This window comes from Cyprinodon tularosa, unplaced genomic scaffold, assembly GCF_016077235.1.
Source record: "Cyprinodon tularosa strain WSP-4 unplaced genomic scaffold, ASM1607723v1 ctg223, whole genome shotgun sequence".
NCBI classification, from domain to species: domain Eukaryota; kingdom Metazoa; phylum Chordata; class Actinopteri; order Cyprinodontiformes; family Cyprinodontidae; genus Cyprinodon; species Cyprinodon tularosa.
Window position 1 is genome coordinate 888937 of NW_024038833.1, and position 21101 is coordinate 910037.

The window sequence follows — 21101 nt, forward strand, 5'->3', positions numbered from 1 at the left end:
ATGCCTTCAAACTGTCCTGTCCTAAATTAAATACAGTTGGTCATCTAAGTAAAGATGTCAGCCCATTCATTATCAAGTAGCTTCAACATATAATAAAAAACATTCAAAGAAACATAGACCTGCACACAGACATTCATATTCATAGGCATATTTTAAACACTATTGAACATTATTTGCATACATCCTTCTGCAATGTGTTGAATCTGCTTAAAAGCCATATGCTAATATATCAAGTTAATCTTGATGAGCTGTCAATAGCATAAAAAAAGCTGCCTTGACACATTGGATATATGCATGCTTATGGGGAAGATTCAACAACTCTTTTATATTTTTATTCTTTAAAACAGTTCTAGTAAATACTGACAATGTATCTCTTAGGAACCCCTCCAAATTATTTATTCGATGTTGGATCTAGTCTATTCTAGACTAGAGCATGTAAATAGAAGTCTATTCACATGTCAGAGCACCAAATCTCTTGGTACAATGCAGAGGGGGAAAGAGTGCAAACTAAAGAAAAATATCACTCAAGCAAATCCTTTGATAAATAAATTCTCAAATATAAGTAAAGTTTGTACTGCAAAATGGTACCACCCAAAAATTTAAAGTTACTTTAAATCTTAGTTTAACTTGAAGTTACTTAATTTCTACTTTGGAACTGGCATACAATCCATCTGGTCCCTTTCATAAAGGAAAAGACAGGATATTGGCCATAAACTAATAATTAAATATTCAAAGTTGCAGTAAATTAAGTGGAAGAAATATATCTACACCAACAGTAGTTTATATAGCAATAAGAGCCTGTACTTTCATAGGGCTTTATTTTGCTTGCCTGTTTTTTTTTAGCTACTCAATCAACAAGTCATACCCACATTCATAGACGCATTTATGCCAAGTGTTTGCGGTACTGCCATTACATAACAACATAATTCATAATAAGATTAATTCACAACCCTTGAAGGATTGCATCCTGCGAAAGAATGCAAGGCACTTGAGACACATGATTTTGTAACTATTTCTTTGTATGATACAGCTTCAAATAAGTATTTGAACACCTGAGAAAACCCATGTTAATATTTGGTACAGCAGCCTTTGTTTGCAATTCCAGAGATCAAACGTTTCCCATAGCTTTTCACTAGGTTTGCACACACTGCAGGAGTGATTTTGGCCCACTCCTACACACAGATGTTTTTAATTAAGATTAATTTTTATTTGAATGTGTTTTACTGGAGGCATCCATGTTTGTCAAAGAACACTAATGCCACCTACCAGTTTGTGACGTCACAGTGAGGTATCGGCTGTTGAGCAAGTCCCTGTGTCGTATCTGGTGTACTATCTATGTGCTATTATCCAAGTCATCTTGAAAACATTCTTCTTTGAAATGTTGGCTACATTTTCTGTGTTTTTATTCTGGCCAGAAATCTGATGGCAAATCCTGCTTCTTCAAGTTGGCAATTCAACGATGAACCCATGTTGGATCATGAATCAGGAAGGTGAAAAAACAAATTTTATTTTTTACTTTGACCCGATGTTTTGCAACATCCAGCTGCCATGCACGTGGGCATTGCCACTTTAACAATGGCTCTCACAAATTTCAATGGCGAAGCCCTCTTGAAATCTAAAATAATCTTTGCTGATTGAGGGTGTGTATAATAGTTCTCATCGATTTTGCTTGTAAAGCAGGGAGAATGGCGTTCTGCTTACTGCACTGTGACATCCCTGTCAGAAGATGTCCGGAGTGAGGTGTTACTATATTTGGACAAAAATGGCCGCTCCCAGATTCAGTGATCGCAACGAAAATTATTAAAGGACTTTTCCTTTAAGACGGGCCTTGACTTGCTGGTTTAAGCAGGGGAACCTGCAAACCTTGACTTCTTAGTGTATTAACAGTAACCTTGGAAACGGTGGTCCCAGCTTTTTTCAGGTCATTGACCAGCTTCTCCCCACCAAGTGAGATCTTGCATGGAGCCCCAGTCCGAGGTAGATTGACGATCATATTTAGCTCCTTCCAATTTCTAAAGATTTCTCCATCAGTGGACCTTTTTTCTAGCCTAGGTGCTATTCCGAACTTAGTCCTGCCCACAAAGTTTGAGGTCGGGAAGTTCGGTCTGGCTCTGCTCCATAGTAGCGCGAGTATGATCGCCCACCCTCTGGCGATCCAATCAAATTGTCAGGGTGGGCTTTATACGATGATGGACAGATGATCAACAGTAACGTAATCAACCACGTGACCAAAGCGCGCTTGAGTGACAACAATAATGGCTGCCACTGGAGAGTTTGGGTGAGTAGATTCTGCTATTAGGTCTGTTCTAGAAGATATCGACAGCAAATTAATTTTAAAAGAGGAACAGAGAAACGCGATCAAGTCTCATCTTATTATAGGCGTGCAACTGCACGCTTTGATTTTTGTGGACAACAACTATGCCTCGCTTAACATACGTCACGCACTCCGTTGCTCTTATTGGTTGTAGATCTATCCAATTGAGTGCAGAGGCATTTTTTTTTCCTGGTTCGTTCGAAACACGCCCCATAATCACAGCTCTATGGAGCAGTATCAGACTCATATTCTGACTAGAATTAAGTCGGACTACGTCAGGCTACCTTTTTTCACCAAGCTGCTTGGAAATTTCCCCCTAGCCCTTCCAGCCTTGTGGAGGTGTACAATTTAGTCTGTAGCATCTTTGGACAGCTCTTTTGTCTTGGCCACGTTAGCAATTGGATTCTTACTGGTTGTATGGGGTGGACAAGTTTCTTTATGCAGCTAATGACCTCAACAGTTGCATCTAATTTCGGATAATAAATGGAGATGAGGTGGACATGTTTAAGGCAGACTAAAAGGTCTTTGACAGCCAGAATTGTGGAATTGTGTTCAAATACTTATTTGCAGCTGTATCATACAGATAAATGATAGTCTGGAAATTAAGTTTATTAAGATTGCCTCTCACATCCTGGCATTTCCACTATGCTATCTATTTAATTTATCCATATCCACATCTGAAGTTCCAGCCATGTGGAAGTATGCTAGAGTAACACCTATACATAAAAGTGGTGATCCACTTGACCCAAATAACTATAGACTAATTTCAATTATTAACACTGTGGCAAAAATATTTGAAAAAATTATTTTTAAGCGATTGTTTAAATATGTCAATGACTTCTCTGTCCTTTCTGAGATGCAATCAGGTTTCAGACCAAACTACTCTACCACTACTGCCCTCACAAAATTTGTCAATGATGTTACATCCTCTTTAGACAATAACATGCCTACTGGAGCAATATTTATAGATCTCACCAAGGCTTTTGATTTGGTCAATCACTATTTACTTCTTGACAAACTGCATGGTATCGGTCTGTGTAAGCAGTCACTTTTTTGGTTTAATTCTTATCTTCATTTAAGACGTCAGTCTGTGGCTTTCAATGGCTGTCTTTCTCAGTACACAGTTATGAAAAATGGGGTTCCGCAAGGTTCATGCTTAGGCCCTCTGTTGTTCTCTATATTCATAAATGACCTTCCAAAAGTATGCTCAAACTGTAATATCCTGCTGTATGCTGACGATACAGTTATTTACTCTGCTAAACCTGACATTAGTTTGATTGAGTCTTCATTGCAATCAGACTTTGATGATATTCAGAAGTGGTTTACAGCTAATGGGCTCATACTTAATAAGACTAAGTCTTACAGTATGCTTTTTGACAACAGGACAACCCGTTTTAAGCAAGATCATACTCTGTCAATAAGGTTTCTGGATGATACTCTTATGGAGAATGTGGAAGAATTTAAATATTTGGGCCTACTGCTTGACTCCAATCTTTCCTTCAAGTCACATATTGACTCCGTTGTCAAGAAAATTAATTTCAATCTTAGACTCTTATATCGCTCTATAAATTGTTTCACTCAACAGATCAGATTACGAATTGTAACACAGCTTTTATTTCCAATCCTTGATTACGCTGACATTGTGTATATGAATACAACAGAATCACACCTTAAATCTCTAAATGTTGTTTTCAACAGTCTCTGTCGATTTGTGTTGAGATGCCCATACCTTACCCACCATTGTCACATGTATCAGCAACTTAACCTCTTATCACCTAAGACTAGACGGCAGTTACACTGGTTTCAGTTTATTTATAAATGTTTTTTCTTTAATTATCCATCCTATTTACAAAACCATTTGAATCCATATAGGTCTACTTATGGACTTAGACATCTTGATCATTTGTTCTTTTCTGTTCCAAGCATATCTAAAGAAATAGGAAGACGTGCCTTCAGATTTAAAGCCCCTTCTGACTGGAATAGCTTACCCAGATCATTGAGATCAATTTCATCTTTTCCTCACTTTAAATCATCCTTATTAAGTTTTCTACATTCAAGTGACCAGTGCACCTGCTTTCCTGGCCGTGGTCCTTAAAACAAAACAAAACAAAAAGTTATGTACCTGCTGCCGTACCTATATTCATCTGTGCGGTTGTGCATATATACATGCTTATTTTTCCTTCTTATCTTTTTTATTTACCGTATTTTCACGACCATAAGGCGCACCGGACTAAAAGGCGCACTCTCAGTTATGTGTCCCATTTCTGTATTTAACACACACATAAGGCGCACCGGACTATAGGGCGCGTTTTTTATATACAGGTACAAGTCCTCTACTACCTTTAAATACCTCTACTGCGTATTTAAAAATACAGCGGGGGCAAAACTGAGTATGACTGTGCTTTATTCATGTATTTATTACAAAGTATTAATCAAACCTGGCAGCTGGCCGTGAGACAGACACATCGCAGATGACACAGCGCTGTGGTCACTCCTAAATTAACTTAAAATCCTGAAACCTGCTGACGGAATATGTTCGCTTTTATTGCCGGTATCCTGGTGCCTGCAGCTAAAATTATTTAGATGAAAAACACCTGCCAGCAGCCGCGGTGAACCCCAGGCTGCCCAGCCTACAGGCTGCTGATGAAGAGATTTCTGCTGTCAGCGCACCGCTGGTATGTGGGGGTCTGAGCGCCTCCGACAGAAATAGATAATCTGGATGAACTGACTGCAATTATTAAGTTTTCAGGTGGCCTTTCTCACTTAAAAACATATTAAAACTACTTTATTCCCACTGATCACAGCAAATATAGCTGCAAGATTTAGATTATTTAGATGAAAAACACCTGCCAGCAGCCGCGGTGAACGAAAGGATTTCTCCTGTCGGCGCACCGCTGGTATGTGGGGGTCTGAGCGCCTCCAACAGAAATAGATAATCTGGATGAACTGACTGCAATTATTAAGTTTTCAGGTGGCCTTTCTCACTTAAAAACATATTAAAACTACTTTATTCCCACTGATCACAGCAAATATAGCTGCAAGATTTAGATTATTTAGATGAAAAACACCTGCCAGCCACCGCGCTGAAGAGGAGGAGACGCGCCGGGGCTGCTGTTGAATTAAGTTTGCAGGGAGAAAAATACAGCGGGAGCAAAACTGAGTATGATTGTGCTTTATTCATGTATTTATTACAAAGTATTAATCAAACCCATCAAAGTCATCATCCTCTGTTTCTGAATAAAACAGCTGCGCTAAATCAGACATGCCAATTTCCCCTTCTTCGCTGTCAGTCACTTTCCGTGCAGCGCAGCTCCTCAGAAATAATGCCGGCTTTTGCGAAAGCTTGAACAACAGAGCCAGCAGACACTTTAGTCCAAGCATCTACAATCCATCCGCAAACTGTGGCGTAATCTGCCCGGCGCTGCCTTCTTATCCTGAAACTGTTGTCTCCGTCTGTCATCCATCGCTCCCACGCCGCTCACAGCCTTACTTCGAACGGCTGCTTCACACCGATGTCGAGCGGTTGAAGCTCCTTTGTCAGACCCCCGGGATAACGGCGAGCACAGCGTTCATTTGATTCACCTTTTTTTCACATCGGCTGTGAGATGGGCACGCAGCGATGGTGATGCGTGGAAAAAACCACCTAGTCTTCTCACATACACCTGCCTCAGCCACGCATCCATCCAGCCTTTTCCATTTGCGTTAATATCATATGTCATCAGAGCGCTGTCTGTCTCGCTGGCAGCTCCCAGATCAGCTTCTCTGATTGGTTGATGCGGCGCGTCCAGCAGCAAAACTTCAATTTTACCATCTCGAGCAGCAGAAGCGCGTTGGCGGCGCTTCAGATGCTTAAACGCTCCCGACGTGCTGCACCAAAATGCGCTGCGGGACCTTTTGCTGCACCTATATGCGCGTCAACCATTGACTTTGCATGTAAACACGCTGCTTCTGCTGCACCTGCTGGGTCCGGTTCACACCGATGTCAAGCAGCGTTAATTTGTTTCCCCATGTTTTTCACATCAGCTGTGAGATGGGCACGCATGGAGTTACATATTAACAGCGATGGTGAGGGGTGGAAAAAAAACACCTGGTCTCCTTACATTCAGCCACTCTTTCATCATCTCCTCAATGAGGTGGTCTCAAAAGTCGCAGTTACAACACACATAAGGCGCACCGCACCATAGGGCGCACCGCACATTTTGAGGGGAAAAAAAGACGTTTAAGTGCGCCTTATAGTCGTGAAAATACGGTATTTAACTGATTTTCCAATTGTGGGTTTTCTCCTGAGTACTTTACTTGTCTTTTGTTCTTATTTTATTTCTGCTTAGTGTTCTATATATATAGATACATATATTTTCTATTTGTTTGTTTACCTGCATAAATATATTTGTGTAGAGATGTTGGACTGTTTAGCTTGTAGTGATGAAGAGCTTTGGTATGGATGTGTGACTGTGTGTATTGTTTGTCTCTGTTGTTCTTGGGACCCCCTCGAAAACGAGATGGATCATCTCAAGGGGCTATCCCTTAATAAAAGAATTGAAATTGAAATAAAGAGTTTAAAAAAAATCATACATTGTGATGTCTGGATTTATTTATTTTTTTAGATTATGTCTCTCACAGTAGAAATGTACATACGATGACATTTTCAGAATGCTCCAGGATTTCTAAGTGGGAGAACCTGCAAAATAGCTGTGTTCAAATACTCCCCCCCCCCATATATATATATATATATATATATATATATATATATATATATATATATATATATATATATATATATATATATATATATATATATATATATATACATACATTTCTGCACTGATTTGTAGTCAATTATGCGGTCCATGTGCTGACTCCCACTGACTTTGATTCATCTCACAACAACATAAAAAAACTGAAAAACACTGAAGAAATCTGCTATTTGATAAAATAAAAAGATAAAATAAAACCTTTAGGTGTACGAACACTTGTTCAACATCCTACACATTTATTCAACCCTTGCTAAAATCCTATATCAGCAGGCAGTAAACTGGTTGTCATCCCCCCTGCTTGGGACCAAACTGATAGGAGATTTGTGATGGGATGGATTTAGAGTGGATTTTCTCTCTCTTCATCTTTGGATTCATAAACCCAGCTCAGAGCATAAATACTCCGATGTTCTTAAATCATACATAGGGACATTACATATCTGAACAAAAATAGATGACATGTATTAGTGAGGTGGAGTTGATTTGTTATCCTGAATTGTCTGAGGTACAATTAAAAAAATCAGAGTACCTTTAACTCCTACAGCCATTTCACAGAACAATCCTTCAAGCTACTGTAATAGATTAATCCTTCCACCATTAACGTTTCCTGAAGGAATTTCTAGTCTGCTCATTTCAAATCTGGAATGGATTGTACAGATTTACAGCTCTCCTCTCTGACAACTTTGTGTCTGTACTTTTGATTTGTCTATCTTATTTCCATCTTACCTGTTTTCATTCCTGTTGCCCAGTATCTTAAATTAGCCTCTTCTCCCGGGTTTTTCATGTGGGTGTAGAAATGGTGGGCTGCCGTAAGAATCTGGCAAAGCTTAAGATGGGATAATCTGCACCTGTTCCTATGGGCAGGAGCTAAAATGGGTCACAGTGGCGCCCCACTGCATGCATTTACACAATTATATTGTCACATTACATTGAGCTGTGAGAACACATTTGAACCTATTTTCTATTGTTAAATTACTACTTTTCCCATCCTTAGGATGCTTATAGTATGAAAGGATTGTTTTAAGTAAAAATATATCACTTTACAACTGTTTCCAGTGGCATGAAAGGATGAAACACTGTAATCTAAGAGCATATTTACCTTGCTTTATCTGGGTGTTACTTCCATTGATGATTTTTAGACAATGCAAGTCTTCCAGAATCTTAGACTCTCACTTTGCTTATCTGAATATAAAAAATATTGCATGCCATCCATCACCACTAGCATTAATGAGCAGCTACACTATATTCTTTCACCAATTAGCCACAAGTTTAGCATACATCCACAATCCTTTATTAGAAAACCTTTGTGATGATGTATTAAAATAATAAAAAACAAACAACCAGTAAATCACATAATTTTAAAAAATGAGAAAAAAATTATTTGAAAAAAAAAACCTTCTTTATCTATCTTTATCTTTAGGAGTTTAAGTCCCTTGGTGCTTTAAAAAAAGAACTTTTTAGGCACTCCGAATTCTCAAGGTTATTTTACAATTAAACCCAGAGACAGCCACAACACTTTAATGCTCTAAGTCCCAGATCTGTACAGACAGGCTTGGGTTAAGTATCTTGCCCAAGGGTAAATCAAAAAATGGTGGGAGAAGTCTAAATCAAGCGCACAAACTTTCAATTGCAAGAAAGCTACTCTTTCCACAAGCCACAACTACCCTAAAAAGTGACTCTGGCCTAGTGTAGAAGCTCAATAAATAGACAGAGAAATTGTTTGTTCTTATCATAGTCTGTTCTTTTCTAATAAAGGAAAGTATATATTTTTTATTATGCTAAGCATCTACTGATCCACTTCTATAGTCAACGTATGTATGTATGTATGTATGTATGTATGTATGTATGTATGTATGTATGTATGTATGTATGTATGTATGTATGTATGTATGTATGTATGTATGTATGTATGTATGTATGTATGTATGTATGTATGTATGTATGTATGTATGTATGTATGTATGTATGTATGTATGTATGTATGTATGTATGTATGTATGTATGTATGTATGTATGTATGTATGTATGTATGTATGTATGTATGTATGTATGTATGTATGTATGTATGTATGTATGTATGTATGTATGTATGTATGTATGTATGTATGTATGTATGTATGTATGTATGTATGTATGTATGTATGTATGTATGTATGTATGTATGTATGTATGTATGTATGTATGTATGTATGTATGTATGTATGTATGTATGTATGTATGTATGTATGTATGTATGTATGTATGTATGTATGTATGTATGTATGTATGTATGTATGTATGTATGTATGTATGTATGTATGTATGTATGTATGTATGTATGTATGTATGTATGTATGTATGTATGTATGTATGTATGTATGTATGTATGTATGTATGTATGTATGTATGTATGTATGTATGTATGTATGTATGTATGTATGTATGTATGTATGTATGTATGTATGTATGTATGTATGTATGTATGTATGTATGTATGTATGTATGTATGTATGTATGTATGTATGTATGTATGTATGTATGTATGTATGTATGTATGTATGTATGTATGTATGTATGTATGTATGTATGTATGTATGTATGTATGTATGTATGTATGTATGTATGTATGTATGTATGTATGTATGTATGTATGTATGTATGTATGTATGTATGTATGTATGTATGTATGTATGTATGTATGTATGTATGTATGTATGTATGTATGTATGTATGTATGTATGTATGTATGTATGTATGTATGTATGTATGTATGTATGTATGTATGTATGTATGTATGTATGTATGTATGTATGTATGTATGTATGTATGTATGTATGTATGTATGTATGTATGTATGTATTGTATAATTTTATTCAATAATGGTGGTATGACATTTTCAATATTTAAGTATACATTACGTGTATGGTTACAACATTTATCACCAACTTAATTTGTTGGACTGTGTCCCCCGGCTGGCCTGGTAGCTAGCATTTCTGTGACTGGCACTCCCAGGTCGTGAGACAGTTAAGGCATAGTCCTTCCATCATTACCTGGTTCTGGCCCTTCTGGTGTAACTACTTGGAACACCTCCCAAGAAAAGTGTCCGGGGGCCGTCCAGAAAAGATGTCCAAGACACTTCAGTTAACTCCATCGATGTGGAGGATTAGTAGCTCTACTCTAATCCTCTCCTGATCAAGCTCCTCACCCTATCTCTAATGGTTGGGTTATGCCTGACTCATGTACAATCCATACAGAAAATGAGACACTGATCACAATGTCCACAGCTTTTATACACATGCAGATCTTCCCTAATTTTGGCCAACTCTAAGAGGCATGTACAGCACAAACAGCAAGATTGCAACACCACACTGTATAAGGAAGTAGAAAACATTCTACTCTTGGTGCCACTTAACCGTGACAATTATTTCTTTGTCCATAATCTGGTTCAGGGATTTTCAACACGACAGTCGAAAAAACAGTCAGAGACCCCCTCTTTACACAAAAGCAAATAGATGTCACCCTCTTTTCTCTTGGGTAACCTTCAATGATATTGTGTCAAATAGATTGTCTGATGGACTCCCCTTGTCCATTAACAGCTAGAGATAGGCACCAGCAACCCTGCAACCCCAGCAGGGATATACGCAATGAAAAATGGATGGATCTATCTATCTATCTATCTATCTATCTATCTATCTATCTATCTATCTATCTATCTATCTATCTATCTGTCTGTCTGTCTGTCTGTCTGTCTGTCTGTCTGTCTGTCTGTCTGTCTGTCTGTCTGTCTGTCTGTCTGTCTGTCTGTCTGTCTGTCTGTCTGTCTGTCTGTCTGTCTGTCTGTCTGTCTCTCTCCACAGGAAAAGAACAGTCACATCAAAATCCCCCCAAAAATATGCAATTTTTTCTGATTTGTAGGATACTTTGCTTTCCCTTCAATATTTCCTGCAAGACAGCTAAACTACTTTTGAAAATGTTATTTTGTTTGATTCACACTCTGATATTAGTCATTTTTCTAAATTTGATGTTTGTTTTTGTTTTTCTGTGAATCTCTTTTAGCTGTTGGCATCCAGATAAAGTTGGAGTTTTTTCAGAGAAAATTTTGGACAGCCAGCAGACAGGTACACGTGCTAAAACTAACATGCTTTAGGTTTAAAGCATCCATGTGTGAAGTTTAAACACATTTGAAAATCTAAAAACACTGAAACACAACACTGTTTTTTCCATAAGTGTTATTTCTGTGATTACTTTGTTTTGCATCTTTCGGCCACCATGCGTACTAAAATGGTATACTGAAAAAATGGGAGTATTAGTTGAATGTTTCCCATCTACTTTGGAAATTATAGTCTATTATTATTGATTTTACTTTACCTGTCTATTAAGTTGCTTTGTTGTAGTAAACAAGATTTAACATTATCTAATTTGGAGAGAGGTGGAGTCTATTAAATGGCAGGCAAGTAGAACATTTTCTTCAAAAGACCAGCAAATTCAACACAACAACCATTTAAAATACAATATCAAAGCAGTTTAGTCAAGGCTGAGTGGTGTAGTGACTGCAGTTGATCTGACAATAAACAATAACAGATCATGCTGAGAATAACCCTCACAAATTATCCTCACCTTAAAAAAGTAAAAACATAGAAAACTCTCTGTTGCTTAAGTTATGTGATGTAAATTGTGTTTACTGATTCACTATTAATATGTTAAAGCATGAGTCATATAGAATTCTTATTTCAGTGTGGCTCCCTAGCTGGGCTGTCTTTCAAAGAGTGTGTTGACCTACTTTTTGAAGCTAAAAGCCTCACAGCTTATTGGTTTCTTCAATAATGAAAATGACAAAACATGGGTCCTTTTATGCATGTGTGTCAATATGCAGTGTTTTCAAAATTTTTAGTGTATATCTTAATACTGTAACACTAGCTTTGTATTTTTTACTATTATTATTTTTTACTTTTGTCGTTTAAATTCCAAACAGACAGATCTCAACTGAGAACACCTTTAATTTCACTCAGTAGGCAGCTGGTCTTCTTGGTCTCAGCATTTTCTCAATACTTCGTCTTCCTAACTAAAAAAAGGTTCCATCTAAATCTTAATTCTATCAACTCAGATTTTAGCAGAAGTCTTTGCTATTGTTTTGTGTTTTCTTTTTTACAACTGTAGTGTGTGGATCAGAAACCACCTTAACTAATTTAACACCCAACACTTCCTTATAGATAAAACCCTAGAAGGTGAAATCACTGCTATCTATTTTTTCTGTCCCAGAAGTTTAGGTAACTGCTAAAGTTGGATACTGAAAATTAAAATTGGAATATTAGTTAAAGAATGTTTCCCCATCTATTTTATCCTCCTGCAAGATCTCTTCATTTCTGTGAATGAACAGGAATAGCACCCTCTGCTGTTTTTTTAGAGTTCTGATGTGTGCATCAGAATGAGTTTCCTTATTATTCCATTCTAGTCAACTGCTGCATACAGAATTAACATCTAAGAAATCATTAGGACCGATTTTTTAAAATTTCATCTCTCATACCTACTGCTGACCACTTTTAAGGCACCACTACACCTCAATATTTTCATTATTGTTTGTTTCTGTTGTTGTTTTACTGTAGTCATTTTTTTGCTGAACTAACCTTTTTTTAATGGGTATTTTTTAGTGTGCCGCTTTAGATGGGAAATGTTCCATAAGCTGTGATGATGAGGTCAGACATGTTTTTTTTCTTCTTAGTCTGTGATTTGTTACATGATGAATCTGCCCTTAACTGTAATTTCTGATTGACAGAATATTAACTGCTACCTCATTGACAACAATGGCTTCATTCTTGTAGCTGAGGACTATTCACTGGTAAGACATGAGTACATATATACATATATTTCAGTTTTAATTCTGGTGCAAACACTACTTTCAATCATAGAGTGCCATAACAGCATGTACCTTCTGCCTAGCTGTCACCAGACATGCTGTCACTCTGACTGTCACTCAGTCCGCTGGCTGTTATTGCCCTTCTCTCTCTCTCTCTGCATGTTCTTTTTGTTGGCCTACATTTGTCTTCTGTTTTGATACCCTTAGCTTAGTCTTTTTAATTAAATCTTGATTTGTAAAAAATATATGCCTTTTTCTTCTAAGGCGTCTATAATATATATTTTAAACTGTTTGCAACATGCATGGTAGATGCTTTTAATGTTTAAAATATTGTTTTAGTTTTAGATAAGTATATGTTTTTATGTGGAACTTTTTACTTGAAGTGATTTACTGACTTTGGAAAAAAAATGACTCATACCAGTTTTACCTAAACAATATATTCTGCTGTCTTTTCCAGTTTAGAGAATACCTGTTTTTTATGCCTTTTCATATATTTGTGTGTTTTTTGCCTATCAATGTTTTAAGAACTTACTTCAATTCACAAACATGACCTGGCTAAGAGGTCTCTAAAAGAGTACTATCCAAGAACACAAGCCAAAAATACAATCAAGCAAACATACATGCACATAGTGCAGCCTAAAAAAAATGTTTTTGAAACACCATTTTACAAAATTTAAGAATTTACTTTTAGTAAGTTCTCCCTGGCCACCAGTTATCTCAATTAAGATGAATGTATAATTAACTGTTAAGTTCATATGTCCCCATTATCTGGAACAAACTTCCAGAAAACTATAAAAGTGCGGAAAGCCTGAGTTCCTTTAAATCAAGACTAGCAACACATTTATTTAGGATTGCCTTCGACTGTTCTAGTTAAACAGTTCAACTGAAACATCATTAGTTCAACTTTTTTATTTTCTTTAGTCCAACAGTTTTTAATGTTCTTTTTTGTTTCTGCATTTTTTATTTTATTTTTTTTCCTACTTGCTTTGATACTGTTTTATTTTCCTATATTTTAATCATGTAAAGCACTTTGCATTTTCTTTGTACTAAATTGTGCTATACAAATACATTTGCCTTGCCTTGCCTTGCCATGAAATTTTGTCTTTCAATTTGCTCTTGTACATCCTTTTGCTGAAGACATAGTTTAAAAAGTGGCTACAAACATTCTAAAGAATATAATTGCACAAATGCATAAGTCAGGAGAAAATCGTTTGTTATTTCATATTGACTTACTGACAGGCAAGTGGAACTAGCAAAGCACTCAGAGAGTGCAGACCTCCACTAAGTTAATACCTGTATTGACAGAATTTTTAAAAAGATTCCTGTGTCCAGATGGTGATTTGGATCATCACCAAAATTCAATCATTTGTTGCCAGGGTCAATATACATACCATTGTTGAAAATTTCAGCAAAATATGTCTATAACTTTATTTTGATAACACACTTTAAAAAATAAAAGGGGTATCATGAAAACTTGTAATTTCTCCAAATATTTCACTTCCAAAAGGCCATAACGATGAGTTGTAGTATATATACCATAAAGAGGCATTGGTCGTTAATCAAAAACAAACATAGCTTTAAAGAGAGGGAAGCTAATGCAACAGAGCCCTTTATAGTGCCTTAAAAAAAAACATGATCAGTGGTATCAAAATCAGGCCGTCGCCAATCAACACATTAACTTTTAGGTAGCATAAGCTTTCATGAATGGTCTAAACTTAGCATGTTTCAATTTGGGAAGTAGATGTACAATATACAATGTATTGAAATGCATAGATTTTTTTTTCAAAAAGTAAATGAAAACAAATACTTTCTCAATCTCTTCATCTTCTTTTAGACTGGAAATTTTTTTGGTGAAGCAGAAGGAGCTGTGATGAATAAGTTGCTGCAGATGGGCTCTTTCAAACGGTAATCCATATGTGCGTGCCTGTAAAGGTGTGTGTGTGTGTGTGTGTGAGAGGGTGTGAATACACTTAGAATTTCAAAGCTGGAGGTTATACATAAGGGTGAGTGGATGTATGCATATATACATGTGCAAAAAATCAAAAGGCAGGTTACAAAATGAGAGCATGTCTACTTTCATGCTGACAGCTTTAAACGCAGTCAATCGTGTTGATTCGTTCATAGTTTAACTCTGACCCAGCATGCCTTGGTGAACTCCATTAGGAAATTAAAGCAGATCTGTCTCTTGAAACAAAAGAGGTAAGATTTATGCATTTGCAAAACATATATCAGATTAACATACAGAAAATTGCATGCTGACAGACATGCTCGTCTTATAAAAGAATTTAAAAAAACAACAGCTGGAGTGTGTAATTATATTTCAGATTCTGTTAGGGATACCTTTCCCAGTATTCCACAGCAGAAATTATGGTTTTATATAAAGCAATTATGAAATTATGTGGAACTTGTTAAATCTATGAATACTTATAAACCTGTGTAAATTAGCTTTTCACTGAAGCTTGCAACCACATTCCTAAGGCTGCAACAGGGCAATACCCTCCACTCCTTCTATGGGACATGGGCCAGGCGGAATTTCTGTCTGTCTATATAAAACTGTTACTTGTTGCATAAGTGCAAACCCCAAACCCATGTTTTATTGAAATGAACCCTTAAAAGCTGAGAGCTAATTGTTTACAGGCCCCCATAAACATAAAAGATTCCTACAAGGGATTCCCTTGACTCCCTAAGGTTGGTGGATCATCTGAGATTAAGAAATACAGATGTTGTCTTGTGTAGCAGCATCAGGATTGATCAAGCCTTTACATCTAAGTACTGATGAAATCAATATATCTGCTTTTTTGTCTTTTTTTTTTAAACAAAATTAGCATTTTGTAATTCCATGTGAGCTTTAATTTATGCAGAAAGCAATACTTTAGATACATGAAAAATGTTTATAGTCACTTAAGTGTTGATGTTAAGTTTTAAGAATAATTTCAAATGGGAAATTCAGGATTACTCTATGAAAACATAAATTCTCTGACAATAAATACTGTACAAAAAACATATTAAAGTCAAGTTGAAGAGCTCAAAATTGATTTATTGATAAGTTTGAATAACTAGAACAGAACAACTAACGATGAGAAAATATATTATCTTTGATGCCAACAAACTTATAAAAAAAATTGGCTTTTTGTGCTCCGATTATTAGTTTGTGCCAATACACTACTTAAATGTTTGAAATTGAACCACAATATGAAGTTTTGTTTATTTAGAAATTTTAACTCATAGTTAATAGATTCATTTACTTTTTGTAAGAAATCAGCCCAGAGACAGTTGCATTTTTGCCCTCCGTTTAAAAGTTAAAACCAAATGTTCTCTATTAATTTATTTGTTATCAGATTTTATTTTATCACTAAAATGATTCTTCCACTTTATTTTTTTAAGAAATCCTTGTTTATTAAGTAACCGCCTAATTATAATATTGTAATAACAATGTTAAACACATGAATTGAAAAAAAATCTCTTTTTTTCTTTAAAAAGCTCTCCAAAATGTGCCTCTTAGTTTTCTCTCAACATTCTCATTGACAGTAAATCACATTTAATTTGTATTATATGGTCTGACCTAGGCCTTTTATCCTGATTGCACCACTTCATTCAGTGATGTTAAGGATTTTATATTTTTTTTATATTTTAACATAAAATAATATTTCTGACTTTCTTTCTGTCCAGTTGGTTTTGGAAAATCTTCAATACACCAACTTGCCATTAACTTTGTTTCATAAATATAAATACCTGCTGAACACATATTTCTGTGTGCTTTATTTCTAGAGAACTGTTTAACTTTGCAAATACAAAGTCAAATTTTAGCTGTCTCCTCTCAATTTGTTTATTTCAGTTCATAACATATTTTATTGTTTATCTTTTTAATTGTTTGTGGAGACAAATATTGCTAAGAAATGTGTTTTCAAATATAATATAGATATTAATCACTGTCCCCAATTATTAATGACAAATATCACAGAAGCAGTTCCATATGACTGTTTTTGTTGTTATTTTGCAGAATTCGGTGTTTGACAAAATAAACTAATTCTTCAACCTATAAAAAATATGTTAACATATAATAAATGGATAAGTTTGGTTAGGGATATTTCTCTGATATTTGCAACCTTGGCATTTAACATGAGTTGAACTCATTCATTAACCCATCCATTTGGTCTTACTTAGCACTAATTGATTCTGGGCAATGTGTCGGAGCTGTATGACATCAGTACTGTGGCTGAGGTTTCAGCATTGCCTACGGCTACAGATATATTAGACCCAGTCCATCGTCACACATGCTCGGACAGCCATTCACAGACAGGTATATCGTGTGTGTCAGACCTCTTCCAAAGACCATGGAAAAGAGTGTCCATTGTGTAAAGGCAAGTTTGAAACCTTAGCAATAACCTCATCCAGACGGAGCTAGATCTCACCCCCTCAGGGTCCACTAAGCTTCTAAATCCTCTGATATCCCTCCAATATCCCTCAAATTATCTACACACACAGACTTTTCTGAAATCACTTTGACAAACCTCTGAGGAAGCTCTCAGCTTTCACTTGCTTTCCGACTTCCATTCTTTCCACATCCATTCTGTATAATATTTGTAGATGAAGTGGCAGTTATTGCACAGGTGGGATACTCTCTTCCTGCTCCTGCAGTATGAAAGTCCCCCAAGGCATGTAATTGTAAAGAGAATAAGTGATCAAGATTTATATCTTCATTTTTGGCACATTCCTTGACAATGCTGCAAAACTAAGGAAAATGTTATCTCTTTTTCTGTTTTAGATGTTCTGTGTCACTGTCTAGTTGTCTATTCCAGTAATTCCCAAGCGGGGGTACGCGTACCCCTAGTTGTCCACCAGTTCATTGGGTACATGAAAATATAAAATTTTTTAGGTGGTAATATAAAAAACATTTGGGAATGGTTTTGATTTGTGAGGACCCAATAGAAAAATTGAACAAGCTTTTATCAACCAAAAAAGTAAGTTTTTCTTATATGTTTGAGTTCACCTAAACAAGGCAAAGGAACAGAGTAGAAGTAGAGAACAGCCTGTTGTCAGATTTTTTTTTTTTTTACAGTGAGCTTTCTGAACTTATCAATGCAACCTTTGCATGTGTTGATGAAAACAAAGTAAAACTAAATAAGTCAGTCTGACTATAATTTTTGTTCTGTATTTTGTTCACAATTCATCAAATATTTTAAAATTAATTAAATGTGATAATAAGAGAGTTACTTAGATGATGTTTATAATATGACTTTATTTTGTATTTTTATCGATTCTTTACTAACTTCCAGGCAACATACTTGTGTTATTTTTTTATTTGAGATGAGTTGAAAAAAGTTGAAAAACAATCCACTGGACTTGGTTTCCAGGTTTGAAGATGTTTCACTTACCATACAGGAAGCTTTTTTTTTTTTTCTCTCAATTCAAAATGTCAGATTTAGCGGCTAGTTTTAAGGTTTAAATAGTAGCCCAAAAACTTGTTTTAGCTTTGAAAACATGAAAATTGAAGCAGAAGAATGGGTGTGTAAACATCTCGCCTAACGACCCCCCTTTCAAAGACATAGCCCAGTATCGGGTATTGCAGGCTAACAAAGAACCCAAAACGACTCCCCGTTCCTAAGGGACAGACCTATTCTTTAATTTGCATGTTTTGTAAGCCAAAACAAATTTTGGGCTACTATATAAAGCTTCGAACTCGACTCTAATTCTGACATTTTGAATTGAAAAAGCTTCCTGGATGGGAAGCAAAATGTCTTCAAACTTGGAAACAAAGTCCAGTGGATTGTTTTTTAACTTTTTTGGAATCACTATGACCTGGATTACTGAGAATCTTCACCAGCTACTGAGATGAGAAGACTAAAATGCCTTAGAATAAATAAATGCTCAGGTTAAAAGATTTAGTAAAATAATTTTTGTTTTATAATCAGTTATTGTATGTCCACTTTTCGACAATCATCAATACTTTTGATTGAGAGGGTACTCATGGTAAAACAAAATACCCAAACGGGTACACAAGTCAAAAAATGTTGGGAAATACTGGTCTATTTTGTCTTCATCTCCACAGGGTCACACTGTATGACTACCAGGCTCTCTGCTGGGTCCATTCTGAGAGCAGTGACAGTGGCCACACGCTGCTGGATGTGAGTACTCTTTAGCATCTGCATTTTAACCATTTTGTAAGGTTTATGCATATGGCTACTCTCCAATCAATATTATTTTTCTGTTTTTCTTTTTAGCCTTACTTTGCTGTTTTTGCAGCTTTGAAGTGGATACTGACTGAGCTTGTCATGTAAGGAGAATGTCCCTCTTGTTATAAGCTCTGTGCATTACAGTATGTGGTTTCTGAAGACTTGTATTTAGGTCTCTTTGCTCTGAGATTAGCTGTATGTTTGTGAGTATACTTTATATCTGCTGTGCGTTTGTTTATGAAGGCCTTAACATGTACGTTTATATGATCCTCTGTGATCATAACCAGTAATGGCTACCTGATGTTTCCTGCAGGATGAGTATGTCTGTGATGCCACTTTGTGGTTGTGGTTTTGTCCTGTTGGGTGGTCTGTCACTGCCACAATGCATCATGGGAAGACTGAGTTGTCAGTACTTATTTATTTTTTACACATTAGAGATAAATGCAGAGAAATGGGAAAAATACTATTTTTAGAAAAGTGAAATGTTGACCCAAGTTTATGTAATGCTCAAAGTAGGATAACATTTATTCGTATGTCATTTGGACATATCAGTTGCAGTCTTTTTGGCATTTCTATTTGTTCTATGTCAGATGCAAATTGGGCAGAACATTTCGATTATTTTCTGTGTTTATTAAGTCAAAAACGTAGGTATAATATGTAAAAGTTATTCACAGTTCTATCAGACAGCTTTTGTAAAAAAAAAAATATGTTTCATCACATAGTTGTTAACACTGTCTCTATGCCCTGACAGTAGAATATGTGGCAGAACATCTCTCTTCTCCCAGTGTCTTTGCTATTCTTTACAAGAGTACACTGTTCCTAGTCAAAAACAACCAATCTGAGCCAGGAGAAAGCTTAAGATTAACAGTGAGCTACAGCTGTGTACTGGATTAATGTAAAACATTTAGCTGATGTTTGGTTCCTATCAGTAAATGTGCCATAACTGTTTATCCACCATCACCTGAGGCCTTCATAGCACGCACCATTGTGGGGTTTGCTTGTTTACATTTTCACGCTGTTCACAGTTTTCTCACAGGTCCCTACTGTAGCTTTAAAGGAAGGGTTAAAAATATATACATTTATTCTTACCATCTCAAATTTTCAATACGTTTAATTTTTCCAAGAGTCTTTAAAGTTATGTAAGACCAACTGAGAAAATCTGATTTTCTCTTTATACATTTCACCATGAGTTTGAAATGGCATCATCTCAGTCAGGACTTATTTAGGAACATGACTTTTCTGATAGTCATCCAGCCCGATTTGGTGTCACTGTTTTTAAGGCTACAGGCTTGAGAACTCAATAGCTTTAAAGTGTAAAATAATGCACTAAACTTAAATCTTCTGTTTTTCAGCTCAATGTTTTGAGATAACTCAAGTCTACTTTGATATAACTATAATTGTAATTCTGATATAACTCACATATTGATGTTTATATATTTTGAAGCAATTTCATTAAATCATTTTAATAATTATATATAATTGTTATCATTCTTTGTGAGCTGTTTTTGTATTTCATAATCTTAATAATTATCTTTAGGTAAAGTATCCATCTTCCCTTAACAATGCATCATAAAAACATGCAGAGTATATTATACTTTACATACAGACATTTCGAAGAAAGTTAGAGCAACTTACTGTACCTCTTTAAATTTGAAAGTGAGAATTTCATAAGGTTGAAACACTTTTTTATGGTAAATCCAAATTTGTTAGTTAAATTGAATATTTTATATTTATAGAAAAGTTTCATAAGGTGAATGAGAACAAATTGACAATAGTTTGCATCATAGCATGATTCTGACAAAATCCCAGATATATTAACACAAATTCAAAGGTATCGGATGTAAAATATAGTCACATGTTTAAACTGCATTTAAATATGCTTTGTCTGTGCTATGGTTTAATAATAAATGGGACTTGACTTCCAAAATTCAATATTTTACCATACACCCCAATAACAGCAGCTAACTTAGAAAATGGTTACTTGGTGTAGATTGCTTACTAATAAAGGACGCCAGAGCACGTTGCAATCT

At 35.6% G+C, this 21101-nt stretch overlaps 1 protein-coding gene across 2 annotated transcripts in view; it reads left to right on the plus strand.

The window, feature by feature from the left end:
- The window catches only part of cacna2d3a (calcium channel, voltage-dependent, alpha 2/delta subunit 3a), a 168215-nt gene that overhangs the window by 138858 nt on the left and 8256 nt on the right, over window positions 1-21101 (plus strand). For both annotated transcript variants that reach the window (XM_038286306.1, XM_038286305.1), the window contains 6 exons: window positions 11101-11162; window positions 12693-12737; window positions 12818-12880; window positions 14733-14803; window positions 18948-19023; window positions 19120-19172. In XM_038286306.1, the coding sequence (XP_038142234.1) occupies window positions 11101-11162; window positions 12693-12737; window positions 12818-12880; window positions 14733-14803; window positions 18948-19023; window positions 19120-19172 (370 nt within the window). The remainder of the gene's footprint in view (window positions 1-11100; window positions 11163-12692; window positions 12738-12817; window positions 12881-14732; window positions 14804-18947; window positions 19024-19119; window positions 19173-21101) is intronic.